General features: G+C 44.5%; 1 protein-coding gene across 3 annotated transcripts in view; it reads right to left on the bottom strand.

Moving 5' to 3' along the window:
- Nucleotides 1–20,433, bottom strand: part of dennd5a (DENN/MADD domain containing 5A) — a 225,811-nt gene that overhangs the window by 61,827 nt on the left and 143,551 nt on the right. For 2 of the 3 annotated variants that reach the window (XM_048545755.2, XM_048545756.2), the window contains 2 exons: nt 16,412–16,543; nt 15,750–15,902 (listed from right to left, as the gene is read on the bottom strand). In XM_048545755.2, the coding sequence (XP_048401712.1) occupies nt 15,750–15,902; nt 16,412–16,543 (285 nt within the window). Of the gene's footprint in view, nt 1–11,293; nt 11,484–15,749; nt 15,903–16,411; nt 16,544–20,433 lie in introns of all 3 variants that reach the window. The other variant, XR_009446848.1, reaches the window with a different exon arrangement.

Here is a 20,433-nt window from a genome sequence, read left to right as displayed (position 1 = left end):
GGAGGTGAAAACAGGTGGGTCGGATGAACGTCTGGTCGATGAATAAGGCGAAAACAATGCTAAATGTAGGAAGTTCAAAAGGAAATGAAACGAGAAATAAAAGCAACAATGAGAGAGGACAAGCAGAGCTTGAGAGCCAATAAAACAAAAAATCTAATAGTCTTCCACAGGCATGCAATAGTAGAAAGATGGTTAAAGGAGTAGGGCTGATGATGGTCCACAAAAGGATTTATGCATGGAGGCCGGAGATAATTCTGAGGTACGGTACTTAAATCACCACTTTGCATCCACCTTTAGCAAAGAAGACACTGCCAAAGTCACATGAGATAATTGAGACATGGCTAAGAATTGATAAAGAGGAATACTGGATCTTCTCATGAACCTGATTCATTCCTGGTCACTTATCAGCTTTAGATATAGTCACTCATTCTACTGCTCCAGTGTGCCAGGGAACACATAAGAAATTGGAACCATAATTTTCCTTTTGCTAAATTTGAAACTTTTAATACATTTACCTCTTTTTGGGCAGAATTCTACAGAGCCCTGAATGATGTAAGATATGACAAGAAATTGTGGATCGGAAATTGGCTTGCTGAAAGAAGACAGAGGGTGGTAGTTGATGGGAAATGTTCATCCTGGAGAGCAGTTACTAGTGGTGAACCGCAAGGGTCGGTGTTGGGTCCACTGCTGTTTGTCATTTTTATAAATGACCTGGATGAGGGCGTAGAAGGATGGGTTAGTAAATTTGCAGACGACACTAAGGTCGGTGGAGTTGTGGATAGTGACGAAGGATGCTATAGGTTGCAGAGAGACATAGATAAGCTGCAGAGCTGGGCTGAGAGGTGGCAAATGGAGTTTAATGCAGACAAGTGTGAGGTGATGCACTTTGGTAGGAGTAACCGGAGGCAAAGTACAGGGCTAATGGTAAGATTCTTAGCAGTGTAGATGAGCAGAGAGATCTCAGTGTCCATGTACACAGATCCTTGAAAGTTGCCACCCAGGTTGACAGGGCTGTTAAGAAGGCATACAGTGTTTTAGCTTTTATTAATAGAGGGATTGAGTTCCGGAACCAAGAGGTTATGGTGAAGCTGTACAAAACTCTGGTGCGGCCGCACTTGGAGTATTGTGTACAGTTCTGGTCACCGCATTATAAGAAGGATGTGGAAGCTTTGGAAAGGGTGCAGAGGAGATTTACTAGGATGTTGCCTGGTATGGAGGGAAGGTCTTACGAGGAAAGGCTGAGGGACTTGAGGCTGTTTTCATTAGAGAGAAGAAGGTTGAGAGGTGACTTAACTGAAACATATAAAATAATCAGAGGTTTAGATAGGGTGGATAGGGAGAGCCTTTTTCCTAGGATGGTGACAGTGAGCACGAGGGGGCATAGCTTTAAATTGAGGGGTGAAAGATATAGGACAGATGTCAGAGGTAGTTTCTTTACTCAGAGAGTAGTAAGGGAATGGAACGCTTTACCTGCAACGGTAGTAGATTCGCCAACTTTAGGTACATTTAAGGCGTCATTGGATAAGCATATGGATGTACGTGGAATAGTCTAGGTTAGATGGGCTTGAGATCGGTATGACAGGTCGGCACAACATCGAGGGCCGAAGGGCCTGTACTGTGCTGTAATGTTCTATGTTCTAAATCTGGGAGAATCATGTGAGAAGTCAGATGAGGCCTTTCTCAATATTGGGAACAATGCATTGCATTTTCATGGCAAGATACTTGTTAGGGAGCAGCAAGATGCATACTAACAAGGATTATTGTTTGTTGTTGGCCTTTTAAATGAAAATTTCACCTTGTTAATGAACAGATTCTTGTTCTGCCATCCTCTCTGACTAAACCTTGGTGGGAGCAAGGGACACGTTGACTCTTCAAAGGATCAGAGGGATCTTGGTGTGCATGATTGTAGATCCTTGAAGGCAATAAGACAGGTAGATCAGGTGGCTAAGAAGGCAAAAGATAGCAAGGACTGCTGATGCTGGAAGTCTGCGTCAATAAAATGTGGAGTTGGAGGATCATAGCAGGTCAGGCAGCACTACCCAAAATGTCAACTTTCCTGCTCCTCCGAGGCTGTCTGACCTGCTGTGCTCCTCCAGGTCCACATTTTATTGGCTAAGGTGGCATATGGAATACTTGACTTGTTTAGTTAAGGCATTGAATTCAAGAGTAAGAGGTTATGATTAGAAGTAGAAATAGAATGTGTACTCGAGTATAGGAATACATGAGTGTGGTGAAAGGTGTACAAAGTTGCCATTCTCCAGCACCATTTTGGTTACAAAACCAAAATTTTACAAGAAAGAGAAAAATTTTTAAAAAGCCAAAGGGTAAGAAAAAGTCCAGATCTTAAAGTCTAAACTCCAATTTCCATAACGGAGTTTGGAGCACTCAGTCAATGATACCGGCACCCGGTTTAGCCACGGCCTGGAATCTAGGTCAGTCTGCGAGTCTTGCATCGATTGCCAGGAGATGATGCATTCTGTTGCCATTGATGATGCTGCCACCACCTCCAATTGCTGAGAGAAACTTTGCCACCACCGCCCTGAACACTAGAAGAAGCAATATCGTTATTGCTGTCGCATCCAATCACCAGAACTGCCAGGAGACTTTTGCCATTACATGTAAGTCCCAGTCTCACTGCCAACGTCATGCTGACACTGCCTTTGATCACTGAGGGGAGCCCAGTAGGAACTGTAACCACTGCTGCAACAGCCTGCACCCACTGTTGATGTTGTGCTGACGGCTCCTCCGATTGCCAAGAGGAGCCCAGGAGGCCACTGCCTCCAAACCTTTAACCACTGGGAGGCTGTTGCCATTCCATGTACGGCCTGCTTTTGCCACCGTGCCAAAGCCACCAAATCGCTGCAAATGGCTTTAAAGCAAACAAAATAAAGAAAAGAAAAACTGTAGAAGTAAAAAGAAGGAAGAAAAAAGAAAGCAGATGGGTGTGGATGAACTCCAGACTCAGCTCTGTTACTCTGCCACCATTTTGAATATAATGGATCTGTTTATAATGTTATTTAAGTAACAGCTGGAACACTGTGTGCGGTTCTCGTTGCTATACCACAGGAAAGATATGACTACATTAAAGGGAGTGCAGAGCAGATTCACAAGGATGTTGCCTGGCCTGCTGTAGTTCAGTTATGAGGAATGATGAAATCGGCTGGATTTGTTTTCCACAGATCAGAGAAGGCTGAGCTGGACCTGACTGAGGTGTAAAAAGTTCTGAGAGGCATTGATAGGGAAAATATGGAAAAACCTTCCCCTCAGTGGAGGGGGAAATACAGGATGCATAATTTTAAGGCCAAAGAGTGGTTTCAAGGGAATAGAGGAATTTTTATTTCACCTGGAGGGCTGTGGTTATCTGAAACTCACTGCTTTAAAGGGTAGTATAGGTGAGACCCCTCAAGATATTTAAGAAATATTAAAATGAGTATCTGTAATTAGCCAACTGTCAAAAATAGGATTAGAATACATAGATGCTTGATGACCAGCACAGACATGATGGGCCAAAGGGCATCTTTTCCTGTCCTGTAAAACTCTATAACTCGAGGATTCCCAGCCTCTGAACTGCTCTTGCAACCACATTATTAATAGCTAGTCCAGTTCTGGATCTTGCCAGTCGTAACTCCTAGCATGTTGGATGCAGGAAACTCGATGATGGTTATGCCATTGAATATCAAGGGGTGATGGTTAGATTATCTGTTGTTGCAGATGGTCATTACCTGGCACTTGTGAAGCTTGAATGTTAATTGCTACTTGTAAACTCAAACTTGGATTCTGCCCAGATCTTGCTGAATTTTGGACATGGACTGCTTCAGTAACTGTAGAGTCACAAGTGGCATAGAATATTTTGCAATCATCATCTCAAGGTCATTCATGAATCAGCAAGATGGTTGAGGCTACGACACTCCCCTGAAGAACTCCTGCAGAGATATCTTGTAGCTGAGATGACTAACTTCCAACAACCACAGCCATCTTCCTTCATGCCATGTATAACACTAACCAGTGAAGAATTTTCCCTTGATTCCCAATTACTCCAGTTTTGTTAGGTCTCCTTCATGCCATAATCAGTAAAATACAGTTTTGATGTCAAAGGCAGTCACTCTCAAATCACCTCTGGACTTCAGCTGTTTTGTCCATTTTGACCTAAGTCTCTAATGAAGTCAGGAGCTGAATGGGTCCTGCTGAAACCGAAACTCGGTATAAGTGAGTCATTGATAGCAAGAACTGCAGATGCTGGAATCAGAGACTACACATTGTAGAGCTGGAGGAACGCAGCAGGTTTCGCAGCATCAGAAGGGTCTGACGCAAAATGTCAACTTTCCTGCTCCTCTGATGCTACCTGACCTGCTGTGTTTGTCCAGCTCCATACTGTTGTCGTCTCATAAGTGAGTTGGTTATTGCAAAAGATGCTGCTTAATAGCACTGTTGATGACAACTTCCCTCACTTTTTCAAAAATGGAGCTGATGGGGACAATATTTGGCGAGATTGGAGATTTTTTTCAGAGTGAACAGTTTGTTGAAAAGCATTTAATACAGGGCAGTAGTGAGAAGCAACTAAGGAGAATTCAGGGAGAAGTCAATTCACCATGAATGAGAGGGGGATCCTGGAGGACTCAGTTTCAACGAGGGGCAGTAATGGTAGTTAGTGGAGTGGTATGCTCCTCCTGTGAGAGGGTGACGCTGATAAGCAACTGTGGAGAATTCTAGGAAAGGGCAATACCTGGCAGGGGAGAGACCAGGATCAGGAAGGTGGTTCTCCCAGGGAAAGTCTGAGCTGAGAACCATCATTATCATCATCAGAAGATCTCAATTATTGCTGGCTCAGGATTGCAAGTGGTTGTTGGTGGATTGTCAGTTGAGCAATTGCTATTGGTGGATCTTTATGCTGGCTACAACCAATTCAGTGACCAGCCAACCAGAGCTATAGCCTCTGTGAGCACCTGCCCCAAAGGCCAGGGGATCCGCAATACAGTCAGGTTGACTGTGAAGAAGGTACAGGAAGGATTACCAGTTGAACAGGACTTATTTGGGAAGAGAGTCCTCGTAGATTGCTGCGGGTTCCAAGCAGCAGTTATTTTCTGTAAGCAGGATTTCCCCAGTGTGGGGGTACTTAAAAGTTGACCTTCAGGGGTATGAAGCAATATTAATGTTTCCAGAGGTATTTGAGGAGAAACACATTGAGGGTCCATTGTTCGTCCTCCCTGCACAGAGGAGCCGCATTGCTACAATTTGTATATACAAACCCCAGGTCCTGACAGCAGATATCCTGATCTTTTTGGGAAGGTAGGTACAGCTTGAAGGAGACAGCACAAATGCAGTCAATTCCTTCAGAATCTGGACCAGTAAATGGCAGATCAAGCCGGCCCTGAAGATGGATACTGACTGGACCATCTTCCATCTGACTTATAGCTTCGCGATCGGAGACAGCCTGCAGACCCTGCTGGAGGTCAGAGCACATGGCAGCAGAACACAAACTGCAAACAGAAGGGACATCTGACTAAGGACTGCCAGGAGTCCAAGAGCTGCAACCGACATGGAGAAGCAGGCTACATGTACAATGCTCAGATGGCTAGAGGTGGCTTCATGAGCCACGTATCTCCCAAGTAAACTGAAATGAAGGGCATCCAGGAGGAAGAGTAGGCTGGAGAGGAAGAAAAGGTAGCTAGCACTGCGGCACAACTGACTTAATCTTCACCTAAGAAGGCAGAGTCCATGGAGGAGGAGGAAACAAGGAAAGCAGGTATTGGATAACGATGAGAAACAACCAGAAAAGGAAAACACATCAGGCCCCCACAGGCCCATGGCAAAATGGAAGGAGACCACTGCCTGTCCATGATGGACACACCAGCAGCTCTTCTGATGAAGACGACATGCGGAGGGATGGTCACCAACAAAAAAACACAGCACCACAGGGGAGGAGGAGCACCCATCAACCTGGAAATGCTGGATATTGAAGGGGCCTGGTGAAACCTGACCTCCAGCAATCAGGAACCAAAGGGCACCCATTGCAGCATAGCTCTGGGCAATTGGGAACAACGACACTCCAAATAAGGAGCAGTTCACAACAACCTTCCTGGCTTTGTCTTTGCCCCGACGACACTGGATCCGGGCAACTCCCCCAGGGAGGACCAGGATAGTCACCTCAGCACTCAGAGTGTCCAACAGTTCATCCATACTACAGGGGCTTCCCTAGTGTCAGGGCCACGGGTGAACAAACACTGAGTCAACAGGTAATTTTCTAATATCTCAAAATGGGTTTAAAATTGCCAGTATTAACATGCGTAGCATTAAATCTACTACACGGTGTGTTTCTATGTTGACTTACCTGGCTAGCATCAAAGCTGACCTCCTGTTTCTGCAAGAGTGCAGGATATCACACCTCAGCAGCTACAGGAAGTGGTCAAGCTTGTGGGTTTACAGCTCTTCTATTTGGTTGGCAGCAAATGATTGACACTTCTCCAGCTTGGATATTCTGCTGTGAGGAGGCATTCACCATCACCAAAGTCAAGGAGGTGGTGGGCTGGTACTTCCTCCTAGCAGACGTCATGTGCAGAAATTCTCTCCGGTGGCATAGAGTGAGCATCTGGCCATCCTCAACAGCTCCCAGGCTGGTCATTTTAGCCAGAGACTTCAACTGCATCATTCATGCTGCCAGATGATCCTTCAGGGGCCGACAGTAAACTGGGTGCCACATCCAGATTCTTGATAAAAACTATTGAAGTCACCAAACTGCACAACGTCTTCAGCACGTACAGGCAGAGAGCAGGGTAGATACACTGGGATGCGGCCAGATGGACCTATCCACTCAAGGATAGATTTCCTATTTGCATCCCGAATGTTCTCTGTCAGATCCATCGATATCAAGCTGGTATCCTTCTCTCACCACTGCCACCTGCTTACTGACAGTCACCTATAGAACAACCAGCGGGATGGCAAGGGAACATGGAAGCTGAATGTGAAACTGTTGACCCCAGAACATGTTAAGGAACTCAAAAGAGATTACACAGGTTGGAGAACCATGAAGCCCCTCTTTGAGCCTCCTGTGGACTGGTGGGAAACAGTCGAAGGGAACATAAAGAGGTTCTTTATCCTCAAAAGGTGTTCAGAAAGCGAGAGAGAGAAATGGGGAGAGCTGTCCAAATCCAGAACAGTATGCAGAACCGGTTCCTGTTGCAGATGGGTTGATGTCAATGAGAATCTCCATGAGGTGAAGAGCCAGCAAGCCTTGCACTTTCCCTTCGAGACCTCCAAGATAACTGACGGTCCAGAATCCAGAGCAGAGCATAGAGCAGGATGAGGCGTGGTCACATTTCTTCTTCCATGAAGTGCACAAAGAAAGCTCTGTGATCAGCAGCTTGAAGGAAGAAGATGGCTCAGTATCGTCATCTCAGTCTGACATCCTGAGGATCAGCAAATCCTTCTTTGCCAGGCTGTGTGACACAAAGCCCAGACAGCACGGCCTCCCAGTCATTGCTGTTTATCATGCTAGATGACAGCACACAGGACAGGTTGGATGAGCTGACCAATGCCTTTGAGTCCACAGAAAAGAATAAAACTCCTGAAAGTGACAGTTTACAGGCCGAGTTGTATTCAGCTCTGTGGGACTTGATTGGTCAGGACTTGCTGGAGGTGTATGATAGTATGCTTCTGGTAGATAGCACTTGCAAATCCAACAGGAAGGACAATATCACCCTCATCTATAAGCGGAAGGGGAGAAGGAGGACATTAGAAATTAGTGACCAATTTCACAGCTGAGTGCAGATCCCAAAATCCTGTCTAAAGTCATCGCCAACTGGGTCAGGTCTGCTCTGGGATAGGTGATTCATCCTGGTCAAGCCTGTGCTGTATTGAGCAGGATGATCTCTGAGAGCATCACGCTCCCTAGGGATACACTGCCTAAATGCAGGACAGGGGTTGCAGACGTCTGGCTCATCACCCAGACCAGAAGGCTACAGGATATCCACACCTACATGTGGAACATGCTCTCCAAAATGGGCTTTGGAGAGGGAATCCACAATTGGATCCAAATGCTCTACACTGATCAATCAATGAATGGGAATCAGAAAGCTTCCAGGTCAGATCTGAAGTCAGGCAGGACTGCGCTCTCTCTGCTGCCTTGTTTGTATATTGTATAGAGCATTTTGCCAAGTCCATCTGAAAAGTTGTGCGCCTAGGAGGGGCGACTATTCAAGGCAGTGGTGACCTGCAGGTCAATACCTCCCTATACAAGGATGACGTCGCCATTTTCTGCTTGGGTCCACGAACAATGCGCAGACGAATGAGCATCTGCAACCAGTTTGAATTGGCCTCAGACACCAAGGTAAATTGAGGCAAGAGCGAGGCCAAGTTTTTTTGGGAATTGGGTCAACCGATCCTTTATACCTTTCTCTATCAGGATGGATTACTTGAAGGTGCTGCGAATATGGTTTGGAGAGGCTGGGGCATGCCCCAAAACCTGGGAGAAGTATATCGCCAAGGTGAGGCAGAAACTGGACTTTTTGGAGCACTCCTCCATTGTAGGTAAAAAAATTTTCTACTTCATCTGGAGGTCAAAGATGGACTGTCTGCAGGGACATGATGTACAAAGCTCTGGATAAGAGGAGAAGAACATACCCTATTCCACACTCATTCTGATGGCCACCTTTGTGTATGGATGTGGATGTGTGTGGATGTCTGGGTATGTAAACATCAAGTGTCATTATGTACAGAGGTTCTACCCATTCCCCGTGTTGTGAACAATGGGAGAGATCAAACACCCGGGGAAGTTCCGCTGGCTTCTCCTCTCAGACTGCTGTCAGATCGGTTGGAGCAATAGTTAGACTCACTGAGGAGCATTTCCGAGGTAGAAGATTTTATAGCAAGGGGTTTCAGGGATATGGTCACTCTAAAGATTCAGCCTGATAGATGGGTGGGCCAGGAGGGGCAGGCAGTGCAGGAGATCTCAGTAGCTATTCCCCTCTCAAACAAGTATACAGTCTTGGATACTATTGGGAGTGATAGCCTTTAGAGGAAATAAACGTCAGTAGTCTGAACAGTAGCACCACAAATCACTATGTTGGAGTAGGAAAGGTTGAAGTGTAGGGGAGCGGTAGTGGCAGGGAACTCTCAGGGCACAGATATGGCATTTCTGTGGCCACAAACGAGACTCTGAGATGGTGTGTTCTTTCTTGGTGCCAGGGCAGAGGATGTCTCTGAGAGGGCACAATGGAAAGGGAACAAGCCACAAGTCATGGTCCATGTTGATACTAACAACATACACAGGAAGACAGATGAGGTCTCGCAAAGGGAATTTAGGGATTTCGGTGGCAAGTTGAAAACAGGACCTTCAGACTTGTAATCTGAGGATTACACTCTGTGTCACGTGCTAATGAGGCGAGAACTAGGAAGATGATAAAGCTGTTTGCACGGCTAAAGAGCTAGAGTAGGAGAGAGGGCTTCAGATGTCTGGATCATTGGGATCTTTTCCATGACAGGACAGACCTGTACAAGAAGGACGGTTTGCACCCAAATCGGAAGGGCCCCAGTATCTTTGCAGGGAGGTTTGTTAGTGCCACTTGACAGAGTTTAAACTAGTGTGGCAGGGGAGTAGGATCCAGGGCAGTAGGTCAGCATGTGCAGTGATTGAGAAGAAGGTAGAGGTTAAGTCAAATAAGTTTGATAGGAAGAACAGGCAGGGCCAGGTTAATGAACATGGCAGAACTGGCGATTTGAAATAAACGAGCAATCAACTTAGGGCCTGAATTAGTGCATGGAACTATGATGTTATAACCGTTACAAAATCTTGTTGAGAAAAGGGTAGGATTGGCAGCTCAATGTTCCAAGGTTTAGATGTTTCAGACATGATAGAAAAAGGGATGTAAAAAGGTTCGGGTAGTCGCATTGCTGATTAAAGATAATGCTACAGCTCCACTAACAGAGGACATCTTGGAGGGCTCACCCAGCAAGAATGTATGGGTAGAACTCAGAAATAGAAAGGTTCAATCCCTGTTATGGTTATACTATAGGCCTGCCGATTGCCAGGAGATGGAGGAACAGATATGTAAGCAGATGATGGAAAGGCGTAAAAACAACAGGGCTTTTGTAGTGCGTGATTTTAATTTCCCCAATATTGAATGGGGCTCCCTTAGTTCCAGAGGCTTAGCTGAGGCAGAATTTGTTAGGTACATCCAGGAGGGTTTGTTGAAACAATGTGTAGATAGTCCAACTAGAGAAGGGGCCGTACTAGACCTTGTATGGGGAATGAGACTGGCCAGCTCATTGAAGTTTCAGTGGGAGAGCATTTTTGGAACAGTGATTATAATTCTGTAAGTTTTAAGATAGTTATGAAACAGACTGGTCCTCAGGTGGAAGTGCTAAATCAATGAAGACTAATTACAACAGTATTAGGCAGGAGCTGGAGAAATTAATTCTGGGCAGCAGTTTTTAATAGTAAATGCACATCTAATATGTGAGAGCATTTTAAAGGCCAGTTGATCAGAGTTAAAACCTAGCATGCTTCTGTAAGGATAAAAAGTAAGGGTGGCAAGATTTGAGAACCCTGGATAACAAGAGATATTGAAAGATTAATCAAAAAGAAAATAGAAGCATATGTAAGGGTTAGGAACTTGAAATTGGTCAAGGCCTTGAATGAATATGAAGATGCTGGCAAGAACTTAAACAAAGACTGAGATAGTAAGGACTGTAGATGCTGGAAGTCAAAAATCAATAAAATGGGGAGCTGGAGAAGCACAGCAAGTCAGACGATGTTGGAGGAGCAGCAAGGTCAACTCACAGGTGAAGGGTCCAGACCCAAAACGTCAACTTTCCTGCTCCTCCAACACTGTCTGACCTGCTGTGCTTCTCCAGCTCCACAATTTAAACAAGGAATTAGGAGGATTAAAAAGGGCCATGAAATTTTCTTGGCAAGTAGGAATAAGGAGTAATCACAAGGTATTTTACATCTATATAACAGGAGCAAAAGGGTAACTTAGGAAAGGGTAGGTCCACTCAAGGACAAAGTTTAAGAATTTATGCATGGAGCTTGAGGAAGTGGGTGAGGCCCTAATGAGTACTTCACATTGGTATTCACCAAGGACAAGGAAATGTATGATGGTAAGATTAGGGAGGGTTATTCGAGGGCATGCTGACATTAAGAAGGAGAAGGTGTTGGTTGAAGGTAAGTAAGCCTGATGAGATCTCTCCCAGAATACCGAGGAAGGCAAGGGAGGAGATTACTGGGGCCTTGACAAAGATCTTTGAATTCTTTTTAGCCATGGATAAAATCCCAAAAGACTGGAGACTAGATCCTGACCTGAAAAGTCAACTTTCCTGCTCCTCTGATGCTGCCTGGCCTGCTGTGTTCCTCCAGCTCATACTGCGTTGTCTCTGACTCCAGCATCTACAGTTCTTGCTATTTCTGGAGATGAGCTAATGTTGTTCCTTTGTTTAAGAAGGGCAACAGGGATAATTCTGGAAATTTCAGTCCTGTGACCTTTCATCAGCTGTAAGGAAATTATTGGAGAATTATTAGAAACAGCAACTTCCTCCTCAGTGGTCGAGAACATCCTTGACCGTGTCTCCCATATTTCCTACAACTAATCCCTCATACCCCCTGTAAGGACAACAAAAACAAAATCCCCCTCATCCTTACATACCACCCCACCAACCTCCCGATCCAATCCATCATCCTCCGACACTTCCGCCACCTGTACCCTGACTCCACCACCAAAAACATTTTTCCCTCCCCACCCTTATCTGCATTACAGAGGGACCACTCGCTCCGTGACTCCCTTGTCTGCTCCACACTCTCCTCCAGCCCCATGACCCCCGGCACTTTTCCCTGCAACAGAAGTAAGTGCTACACATGCCCCTACACCTCCCCCGTCACCCCCATCCCAAGCCCCAAAAAGACCTTTCACATCAAACAGATGTTCACCTGCACATCTGCTAATGTGGTATGCTGCATCCGCTGTTCCCATTGTGGCCTCCTCTACATCGGGGAAACCAAGCGGAGGCTTGGGGACCGCTTTGCAGAACACCTACTTTTGGTTTGCACTAAACAACTGCACCTCCCAGTCGTGAACCATTTCAACTCCCCCTCCCATTCCTTAGTCAATATGTCCATCCTGGGACCCCTGCAATACCACAATGACGCCAGCCGAAGGTTGCAGGAACAGCACCTCATATTTTGCTTGGGAACCCAGCAGCCCAAATGGTATCAATGTGGACTTGACAAGCTTCGAAATCTCCCCTCCCGCTACCGCATCCCAAAACCAGCCCAGCTCATACCTGCCTCCCTAACCTGTCCTTCCTCCCACCTATCCCTTCCTCCCACCTCAAGCCCAACGCCCATCTCCTACCTACTAGCCTCATCCCGCCCCCTTGACCTGTCCATCCTCCCTGGACTGACCAATCCCTTCCCTAACTCCCCATCTACACTCACCTTTACTGGTTCCATCCCCGCCTCTTTGACCTGTCTGTCTCCTCTCCACCCATCTTCTCCTTTATCCATCTTCTATCCACCTCCCCCTCTCTCCCTATTTATTTCAGAACCCCCTTCCCCTCCTCATTTCTGAGGAAGGGTCTAGGTTCGAATCATCAGCTTTCCTGCTCCTCTGATGCTGCTTGACCTGCTGTGTTTATCCAGCTGTATACCTTGTTATCTGATATGAGAGAAGATACTTAGGGAAAGGATTTACTTGCATTTGGAAAAGAATGGGCTTATTAGGGATAGTCAGCATGGCTTTGTGGGGTGTAGGTCTCATCTCACAAATTTAATTGTGCTTTTTGAGGAAGTGGGAAAAGAAGATTGGGGTAGGGCAGAGGATGTTGTCTGTATGGACTTTAAGAAAGTATTTGACAAGATCCTTCATGGTTGACTGGTCCAGACGATTAAGTTCCATGGGATAAATGATGTGTTGGTAAGATGGATACAAAATTGGCATAGTCACAGAAGACAGAGTGTAGGCGTGGAGGGATATTTTTCTGACTGGAGGTCTGCAACCATTGCCATTCTACAAAAACTCTGTTGTTTGTAATATATAAATCATTTGGATGAAAATGTAGACGACATGATTCCTAAGTCTACAAAAGATATAAAAATTGGCGAAATTGTGGATAGTGAGAAAATTTTCAAAGTATACAGCAGGATAAATATCAGTTGGAATGTTGGGTGGAGAAATGGCAGATGGAATTTAATCCAGCCAAGTGTGAGGTTAAAATAGTATCAGAGATAATGGGAACTGCAGATGCTGGAGAATTCCAAGATAATAAAATGTGAGGCTGGATGAACACAGCAGGCCAAGCAGCATCTCAGGAGCACAAAAGCTGACGTTTCGGGCCTAGACCCTTCATCAGAGAGGGGGATGGGGAGAGGGAACTGGAATAAATAGGGAGAGAGGGGGAGGCGGACCGAAGTTGGAGAGTAAAGAAGATAGGTGGAGAGAGTATAGGTAGGGAGGTAGGGAGGGGATAGGTCAGTCCAGGGAAGACGGACAGGTCAAGGAGGTGGGATGAGGTTAGTAGGTAGCTGGGGGTGCGGCTTGGGGTGGGAGGAAGGGATGGGTGAGAGGAAGAGCCGGTAAGGGAGGAAGAGACAGGTTGGACTGGTTTTGGGATGCAGTGGGTGGGGGGGGGGAAGAGCTGGGCTGGTTGTGTGGTGCAGTGGGGGGAGGGGACGAACTAGGCTGGTTTAGGGATGCAGTAGGGGAAGGGGAGATTTTGAAACTGGTGAAGTCCACATTGATACCATATGGCTGCAAGGTTCCCAGGCGGAATATGAGTTGCTGTTCCTGCAACCTTCGGGTGGCATTGTTGTGGCAGTGCAGGAGGCCCATGATGGCCATGTCATCTAGAGAATGGGAGGGGGAGTGGAAATGGTTTGCAACTGGGAGGTGCAGTTGTTTGTTGCGAACTGAGCGGAGGTGTTCTGCAAAGCGGTCCCCAAGCCTCTGCTTGGTTTCCCCAATGTAGAGGAAGCCGCACCGGGTACAGTGGATGCAGTATACCACATTGGCAGATGTGCAGATGAACCTCTGCTTAATGTGGAATGTCATCTTGGGGCCTGGGATGGGGGTGAGGGAGGAGGTGTGGGGACAAGTGTAGCATTTCCTGCGGTTGCAGCGGAAGGTGCCGGGTGTGGTGGGGTTGGAGGGCAGTGTGGAGCGAACAAGGGAGTCACGGAGAGAGTGGTCTCTCCGGAAAGCAGACAGGGGAGGGGATGGAAAAATGTCTTGGGTGGTGGGGTCGGATTGTAAATGGCGGAAGTGTCGGAGGATAATGCGTTGTATCCGGAGGTTGGTAGGGTGGTGTGTGAGAACGAGGGGGATCCTCTTGGGGCGGTTGTGGCGGGGGCGGGGTGTGAGGGATGTGTCGCGGGAAATGCGGGAGACGCGGTCAAGGGCGTTCTCGATCACTGTGGGGGGAAAGTTGCGGTCCTTAAAGAACTTGGACATCTGGGATGTGCGGGAGTGGAATGTCTTATCGTGGGAGCAGATGCGGCGGAGGCGGAGGAATTGGGAATAGGGGATGGAATTTTTGCAGGAGGGTGGGTGGGAGGAGGTGTATTCTAGGTAGCTGTGGGAGTCGGTGGGCTTGAAATGGACATCAGTTACAAGCTGGTTGCCTGAGATGGAGACTGAGAGGTCCAGGAAGGTGAGGGATGTGCTGGAGATGGCCCAGGTGAACTGAAGGTTGGGGTGGAAGGTGTTGGTGAAGTGGATGAACTGTTCGAGCTCCTCTGGGGAGCAAGAGGCGGCGCCGATACAGTGATGGTCAAATGCAAGACAAAAATATACGGAAAATGGCAGGACCCTTAGGAGCATTGCTATATTGAGACAGATCTTGAGATCTAAGTCCATAGCTCCCTGAAAGTAGCAATACAAGTGGATTATTAGTAAAGAAGACAGCCAGCAGGCTTGTCTTCATCAGTCAGAGCACTGAGTATAAAAGTTGACAAGTCATATTGTAGCTATATAAAGTTTTAGATAGGCCATATTTGGCTTATTATGTGCAGTTTGGGTCACCACACTAAAGGAAGGATGTGAAAGCTTTGGAGAGGGTACAAAAGAGGTTTACCAGGATTTACCTGGATTGGAGTTTGTTAGATATTAAGGAGAGGTTGGACAAACCTGGATTGTTTTTAATGGAGCATCGAAGGCTGAGGGATGACCTGTAAAAATGTGTAAAATTATGAGAGGCGTGGATAGGGTGGATATTCAGAATATCGTTCCCATGATGGAAATGTCAAATATGAGAGGGCATAGATTTAAAGTGGAAGGGGTAAAGTTTAATGGAAGTATGCGTAGCAAGTTTCTCACACAGGCAAAGATAGGTGCCTGAACTGTGCTGCCAGGGAAGTGGTAGAGGCAGATACAACAACAATGTTTATGAGGCATTTAGATTGACATTTGAACAAGTAAGAAATAGAGAGATACAGACCATGTGCAGAAAGATGGGAATGGCATCATAGTTGGCATGGACATGATGGGCTGAGGGCTTGCTCCTGTGCTATAGTTCTATGTTCTATGTTCCAAGTTCTATGACAGGAATGTTATGAAAGTGATTCAAAAAGTATACAGAATCACAGGCCTTACAAGTGGTGGTACAGAGTTTGAAAGTGAGAAAGTCACTGCGAACTTTTATAAAACATGGTTCAGCCTCAGCCAGACTGTTGTGCCTGCACAGACACAACAGGCCAAATACTCCTTTTCTGTGCTGCAATCACTTTGTGACTCGACAAATCCCTTAAATTTACCTTGGTTACTTACTTGTTTGACTTGTAGGCCGTGACTCCATATTCTTTCTAACAAATCACAGAGACTGGCAATCAGCGTATTTTCTTCCACTCCTGTGATAGTCACCTCACCATGACCCAGTTCCACGGCTTCTCTCCCCATTTTCTCGACTAGCATGCGCTTAGTCTGCAAAAGAGATATTTGTGAGTTAATAAACGCATTGGAAAAATAACAATTAGAATTATAATTCTGATCTTGTAGAAAAAAGTTGAGAACTTCTCATTGCATCAGGAAGCAGATGCACCACACAAAAAGCATAAAAATTATGCAGATCAGAATGATCCAAGGTTTGATCCTTGACAAATGACCAAGTAGATAATTTCATCAACTAAAACAGTTTGGGTTTTGGAAACAACTGCCTGAATGTTTCTCAGGTGAGGAAGAGGAAGGACAGAAAAAAAAAATGCAAGTTTTTCCAGTTTATAATCCAGTAAATGCCTTAGTGTGTAAAAAGGCTTGAGTCTGGCTATAGAAATTTTCATGTCAAACAATATAACTATCACAATTTAGACCTAGTCATGAACATTGGCATTTGGGCAAGTTGCAGAAAGGTGTGTGCAGCACCATACCCCCAGCTACAATGAGTTATTTCAAGAAGAAAATAGGGAAAACCTCATAGAAAGAAACAAAATTACCTTATTACGACATTCCTTCAATAGGCCCTCAACAAACTTCCAATTGGTATGTGCAATTACTGATGGAGACAGGTTAGACAGCTTAGGCTGACGCATGCTTGTTCCAAGGTTCCGAGCTTCCTGTATGTATTTCTTCAATTAGAGAAATAAGCAGAGTAAGAAGAATAAGCATAATTTCAATCAGAAAGTGCATCACAAATCAATTTGCCTTTAAGATTGACAGGCCACCATGTTTCTTTGAAAAAAAGTCAATAAATGAAACATCATTATGAACTGCACTAAAACTAGGTTTTAAAACCTGAAATTCAAACACACCCAATTTTCCCAATACACTCGAATAAAATTCTGGTTTAAAATTACAGGCTGGATCTTCTGAAGAGTGACAGTCTCATACAGAATACCCTTCTTTGTTTAAGGAAAGGAGTTCTGCATTTTTGAAAGGAGATTCCATCAAGTCTCCCTCAGAAATGCAGAGCCGTACTTCCATTCTGTCAGTTCTTTCACAGAGCAGAACTGTCAAAGGAAGGCAAACCATGTGCCCTTTCCACAGCAGTCAGTTGAAATTTAAAGGTCCTGACAGCTGTTTAGATAGCTTCTACCGAACGGTAAGTACATGATGTTAGGCTGCTGGGAGCATTGGGTGCCAGATGGGTGGAAATAGGGTAGCAATTTAGTCAGGTGCCACATGGGTAAGGAGCCAGCTGGGGAGGGTTAGGGTGCCAGAATGCAAACATAGTCACAGGTTAGGCTAACAGATAAGTGGAATATCAGATGTGTAGAGTGCCAGGTAAGCAAGGTGCAGGTAGTGTGGGTTGCTAGCTGGGATGGGCTAGGGTGTCAGGGTACAAATTGGGAAAGTAGGCAAATAAGTGTTTAGATCAGGTTGGAGTAGACTGGAGAAATCAGGTTCAGCACTTACAGAGGGTTGCTGCTGAGGGTTTGAGGTGGGGAAGGATAGGTGTTGGATCTGGGAAGTTCAGGTTTGGCAATGGAGGAGTCAGGTCAGGACTATCAAGGGCAAGGAGAAATTATTTCCAATGGTGATGTTGAGGAAGTAGAAGGATGGGTCAGGTCTGGTGGCAAGGACATACGGTTATGTGGGGTTCAGGGATCAGTATTTGTTGAGTCCTGGGAAAGAGCGGTATCAGATATGGGTTCAGGGTGTCAGGTCCCAGTGGCTGGGAGTGTATTGGGTCCAGAAGTGTCAGGTCTGGGTCTGGGTGCTCTAAATGGTCTGGGGTGTGTAAGATAAGTATGAAGTCTGTTGAACAATTACTCGCAAGTTAGCCCATGTATTTAATAGTCTAACATTTCATGGTTACAATTTTATTTAATTTCATTGCAAGTTTTTGATGGAGATTTTTAGAATGTTTTAATGTAGACAAATTATATAGAGGAAAATTCAATTTCCCATGCAATTCCATTGGAGAGTACTACAAAGGGAATTTTGCAGGGTCCTCATATGCAACTCTTACCTAAACTGGCTTTATGACTGCCTGGCCAATGGAAAATCCACCCATTCAAATCAACCAACAGCAATAAAATTCCAGAGTGATATTTAGAAGAGAAGTTCAGATATAATCGTAGGGAATTTTAAACACCCGTCAAAAATTCTACAGTAACCTTCAATACTGCAGTTGAACTCTCCACTTATATTCTATCATTTCAATTGTACGTTGTACATGTTAACGAAAGAATTGGCAGTGAACTGTACATTGAACAAGTATTTCCAGTCATGGACAGAGTTATATGCAAAAATGATTGCACTCTTGTATCTACTTTGTGTGAAGTGGGTTTTTGTATTTTGTGGAACTGCCGAAAATATGTTTTAAATCCTATCCTTCAGATCCCAAACCTTAAATCAATGAAAGATCTGAAATGTCATTAGAAAAAAAACTTTCCAACTACATGTAGCAGGTTGACATAAGAACTAGGAATTGGTGCAGGCTGGTGGGCTGAAGGACTTGTACCTATGCTGTGTTGTATTATATTGTCTAGCATACTGGCAATTTCTTTGCCCTTTTACACCCCAGGCATAATATGAAATAAGCTTTAGATATTTTACACATGCTTCCCAAAGAGTTTGGAGTACTTTGGCAATTACCAAACAAAAGAAAATGCTGGGAACACAGCACAAATTAGCATTATAAAGAAAGTCAGGGAGAATCCATTCAGGAAATAGAGACAACAAAGTGTGGAGCTGGATGAACACAGCAGACCAAGCAGCATCTTAGGAGCACAAATGCTGACGTTTCGGGCCTAGACCCTCTTCTGATGAAGGGTCTAGGCCCGAAACGTCAGCCTTTGTGCTCCTAAGATGCTGCTTGGCCTGCTGTGTTCATCCAGCTCCACGCTTTGTTGTCTCGGATTCTCCAGCATCTGCAGTTCCCATTGTCTCTCTCCATTCAGAAAAGAATGGGTTTCATACTAATGCAATATGAGAGGAAATATGAGGTGAGGTTTGTTTTAAAAACTTCTTAGGTTAAAAGTTCTGAAAACTTTTGATGGTTTGATACTATTATGACAGAGGTATATAATTCTTTTATTTGGGGATTTAGGGTTTTAGTTTGAATTCTATGAGGGCAACTTTTTTTTTAGGAAAGAGGTCAGAAAGTCATTTTGAATAATGAACTCAATTTCATTTTGAAGAAAGCACGTATCTGATGTTAAATACCCAGTAAGCTCCCTGTGGAGTTAATTGATCAACTGTTTACATTGTTCAGTTTTAGAGCATGCAGAAATATGGCCATTTGTAGTTTGAAAAGAATCAGCTCAGAAGAACAGTTTAATTTTAGGAGAAGGCCAAATTGCTAGTTGAAGCTCCCTCTAAATATTATTATATATAACTTTATTTGATTTTTTGTTTTTCTTTTGCGTAATAAGCTTATGTTCTTTTGTTGAAAACAATGGCAGCATCACATGAACATGTTCAGTGACTAACTAGCTCAGTAACCAACTGCAAAAATGAAAGAAAGGATCTATCAAGGCAAGTTTCACTCTGGGATCTGACTTGTCTGATAGTACCATCAGCCAGGATGATTTTCTTTAAAATAACTGCAGTATAACTAATAGGATAATTGCGGTTAAAGTATGTGGAGTCAATGTTCAATTTCATTCATTGATGAAAAACTAATTTTTTTCAAAATTCAGAAATTAGCTCACCTAACTCATCATGCTGTTACACAACTGAAGGAAAAGATTTTACATAGTTTGATCACATAGCGTTTGTGGCACTGAAACAAGCCAATCAATCTATGACAATGTTTATGCTCCACAAAAGCCTCTTTCAAAAGTGAGGCAAGTGATTAAGACCGATATTTAAATGCACACTTTTTTCCACAGATTGGATACATAGCAATGAGCACTTTCTCCAAGCATGAAGGGAAATGTATCCAATTTGGTAATCACATGCGTATTTCCTCATGTTATTCTTGTAAATAAAGTCTATTATAGCTGTACCAAGACTCAAAATGCCTCTAAAATCACAACAATTTGATGCCGCAAGCAGATTCTTTATAATATCTATTGGGACATTATATCAAACGTTGATGTAAAAGAAAGGAAGTGTGCCTATTTTACCACTCATTAGTTAGAGAAGTCAGCGTTCAAAACAACAGCTAATATGCCAAATCGTCGATCTGAACCAGGGAATGGGTGCAGTAATTAGAATGGCATGACACTATGAATGCAATTCATTTCATTGGGTATTCAAGGAGGTGTAATTGATCTCAGGGTAAACTACAGCAAATTGAGCTTGGCTGCAGGGCAAAACATGGGAGAATATTTCCTAGAAAAGGAATCAGTAGGGTAAGATGGGAGAGTTAATTTTCTAGTCCAGTGGTGTGAAATGAAGAAGGTCATTTTGAAGAAAGATAACCAACAAACTATAAAAGTAACATCAGCCATTGGGACACAAAATAGATGGGGGCCCAAAAGGTCACTCACTGAATTACTGCAAAGTAAAATAAGATGATGTCTAAGGAAGGCTTAAATCTCTACTAGGCTGTAGAAAAGCATGAGGC

The sequence above is a fragment of the Stegostoma tigrinum genome, chromosome 17 (genome assembly GCF_030684315.1).
Source record: "Stegostoma tigrinum isolate sSteTig4 chromosome 17, sSteTig4.hap1, whole genome shotgun sequence".
Classification (NCBI taxonomy): domain Eukaryota; kingdom Metazoa; phylum Chordata; class Chondrichthyes; order Orectolobiformes; family Stegostomatidae; genus Stegostoma; species Stegostoma tigrinum.
The sequence above is the reverse complement of the archived record's forward strand: the minus strand, read 5'-3'. Positions and strand labels throughout refer to the sequence as shown.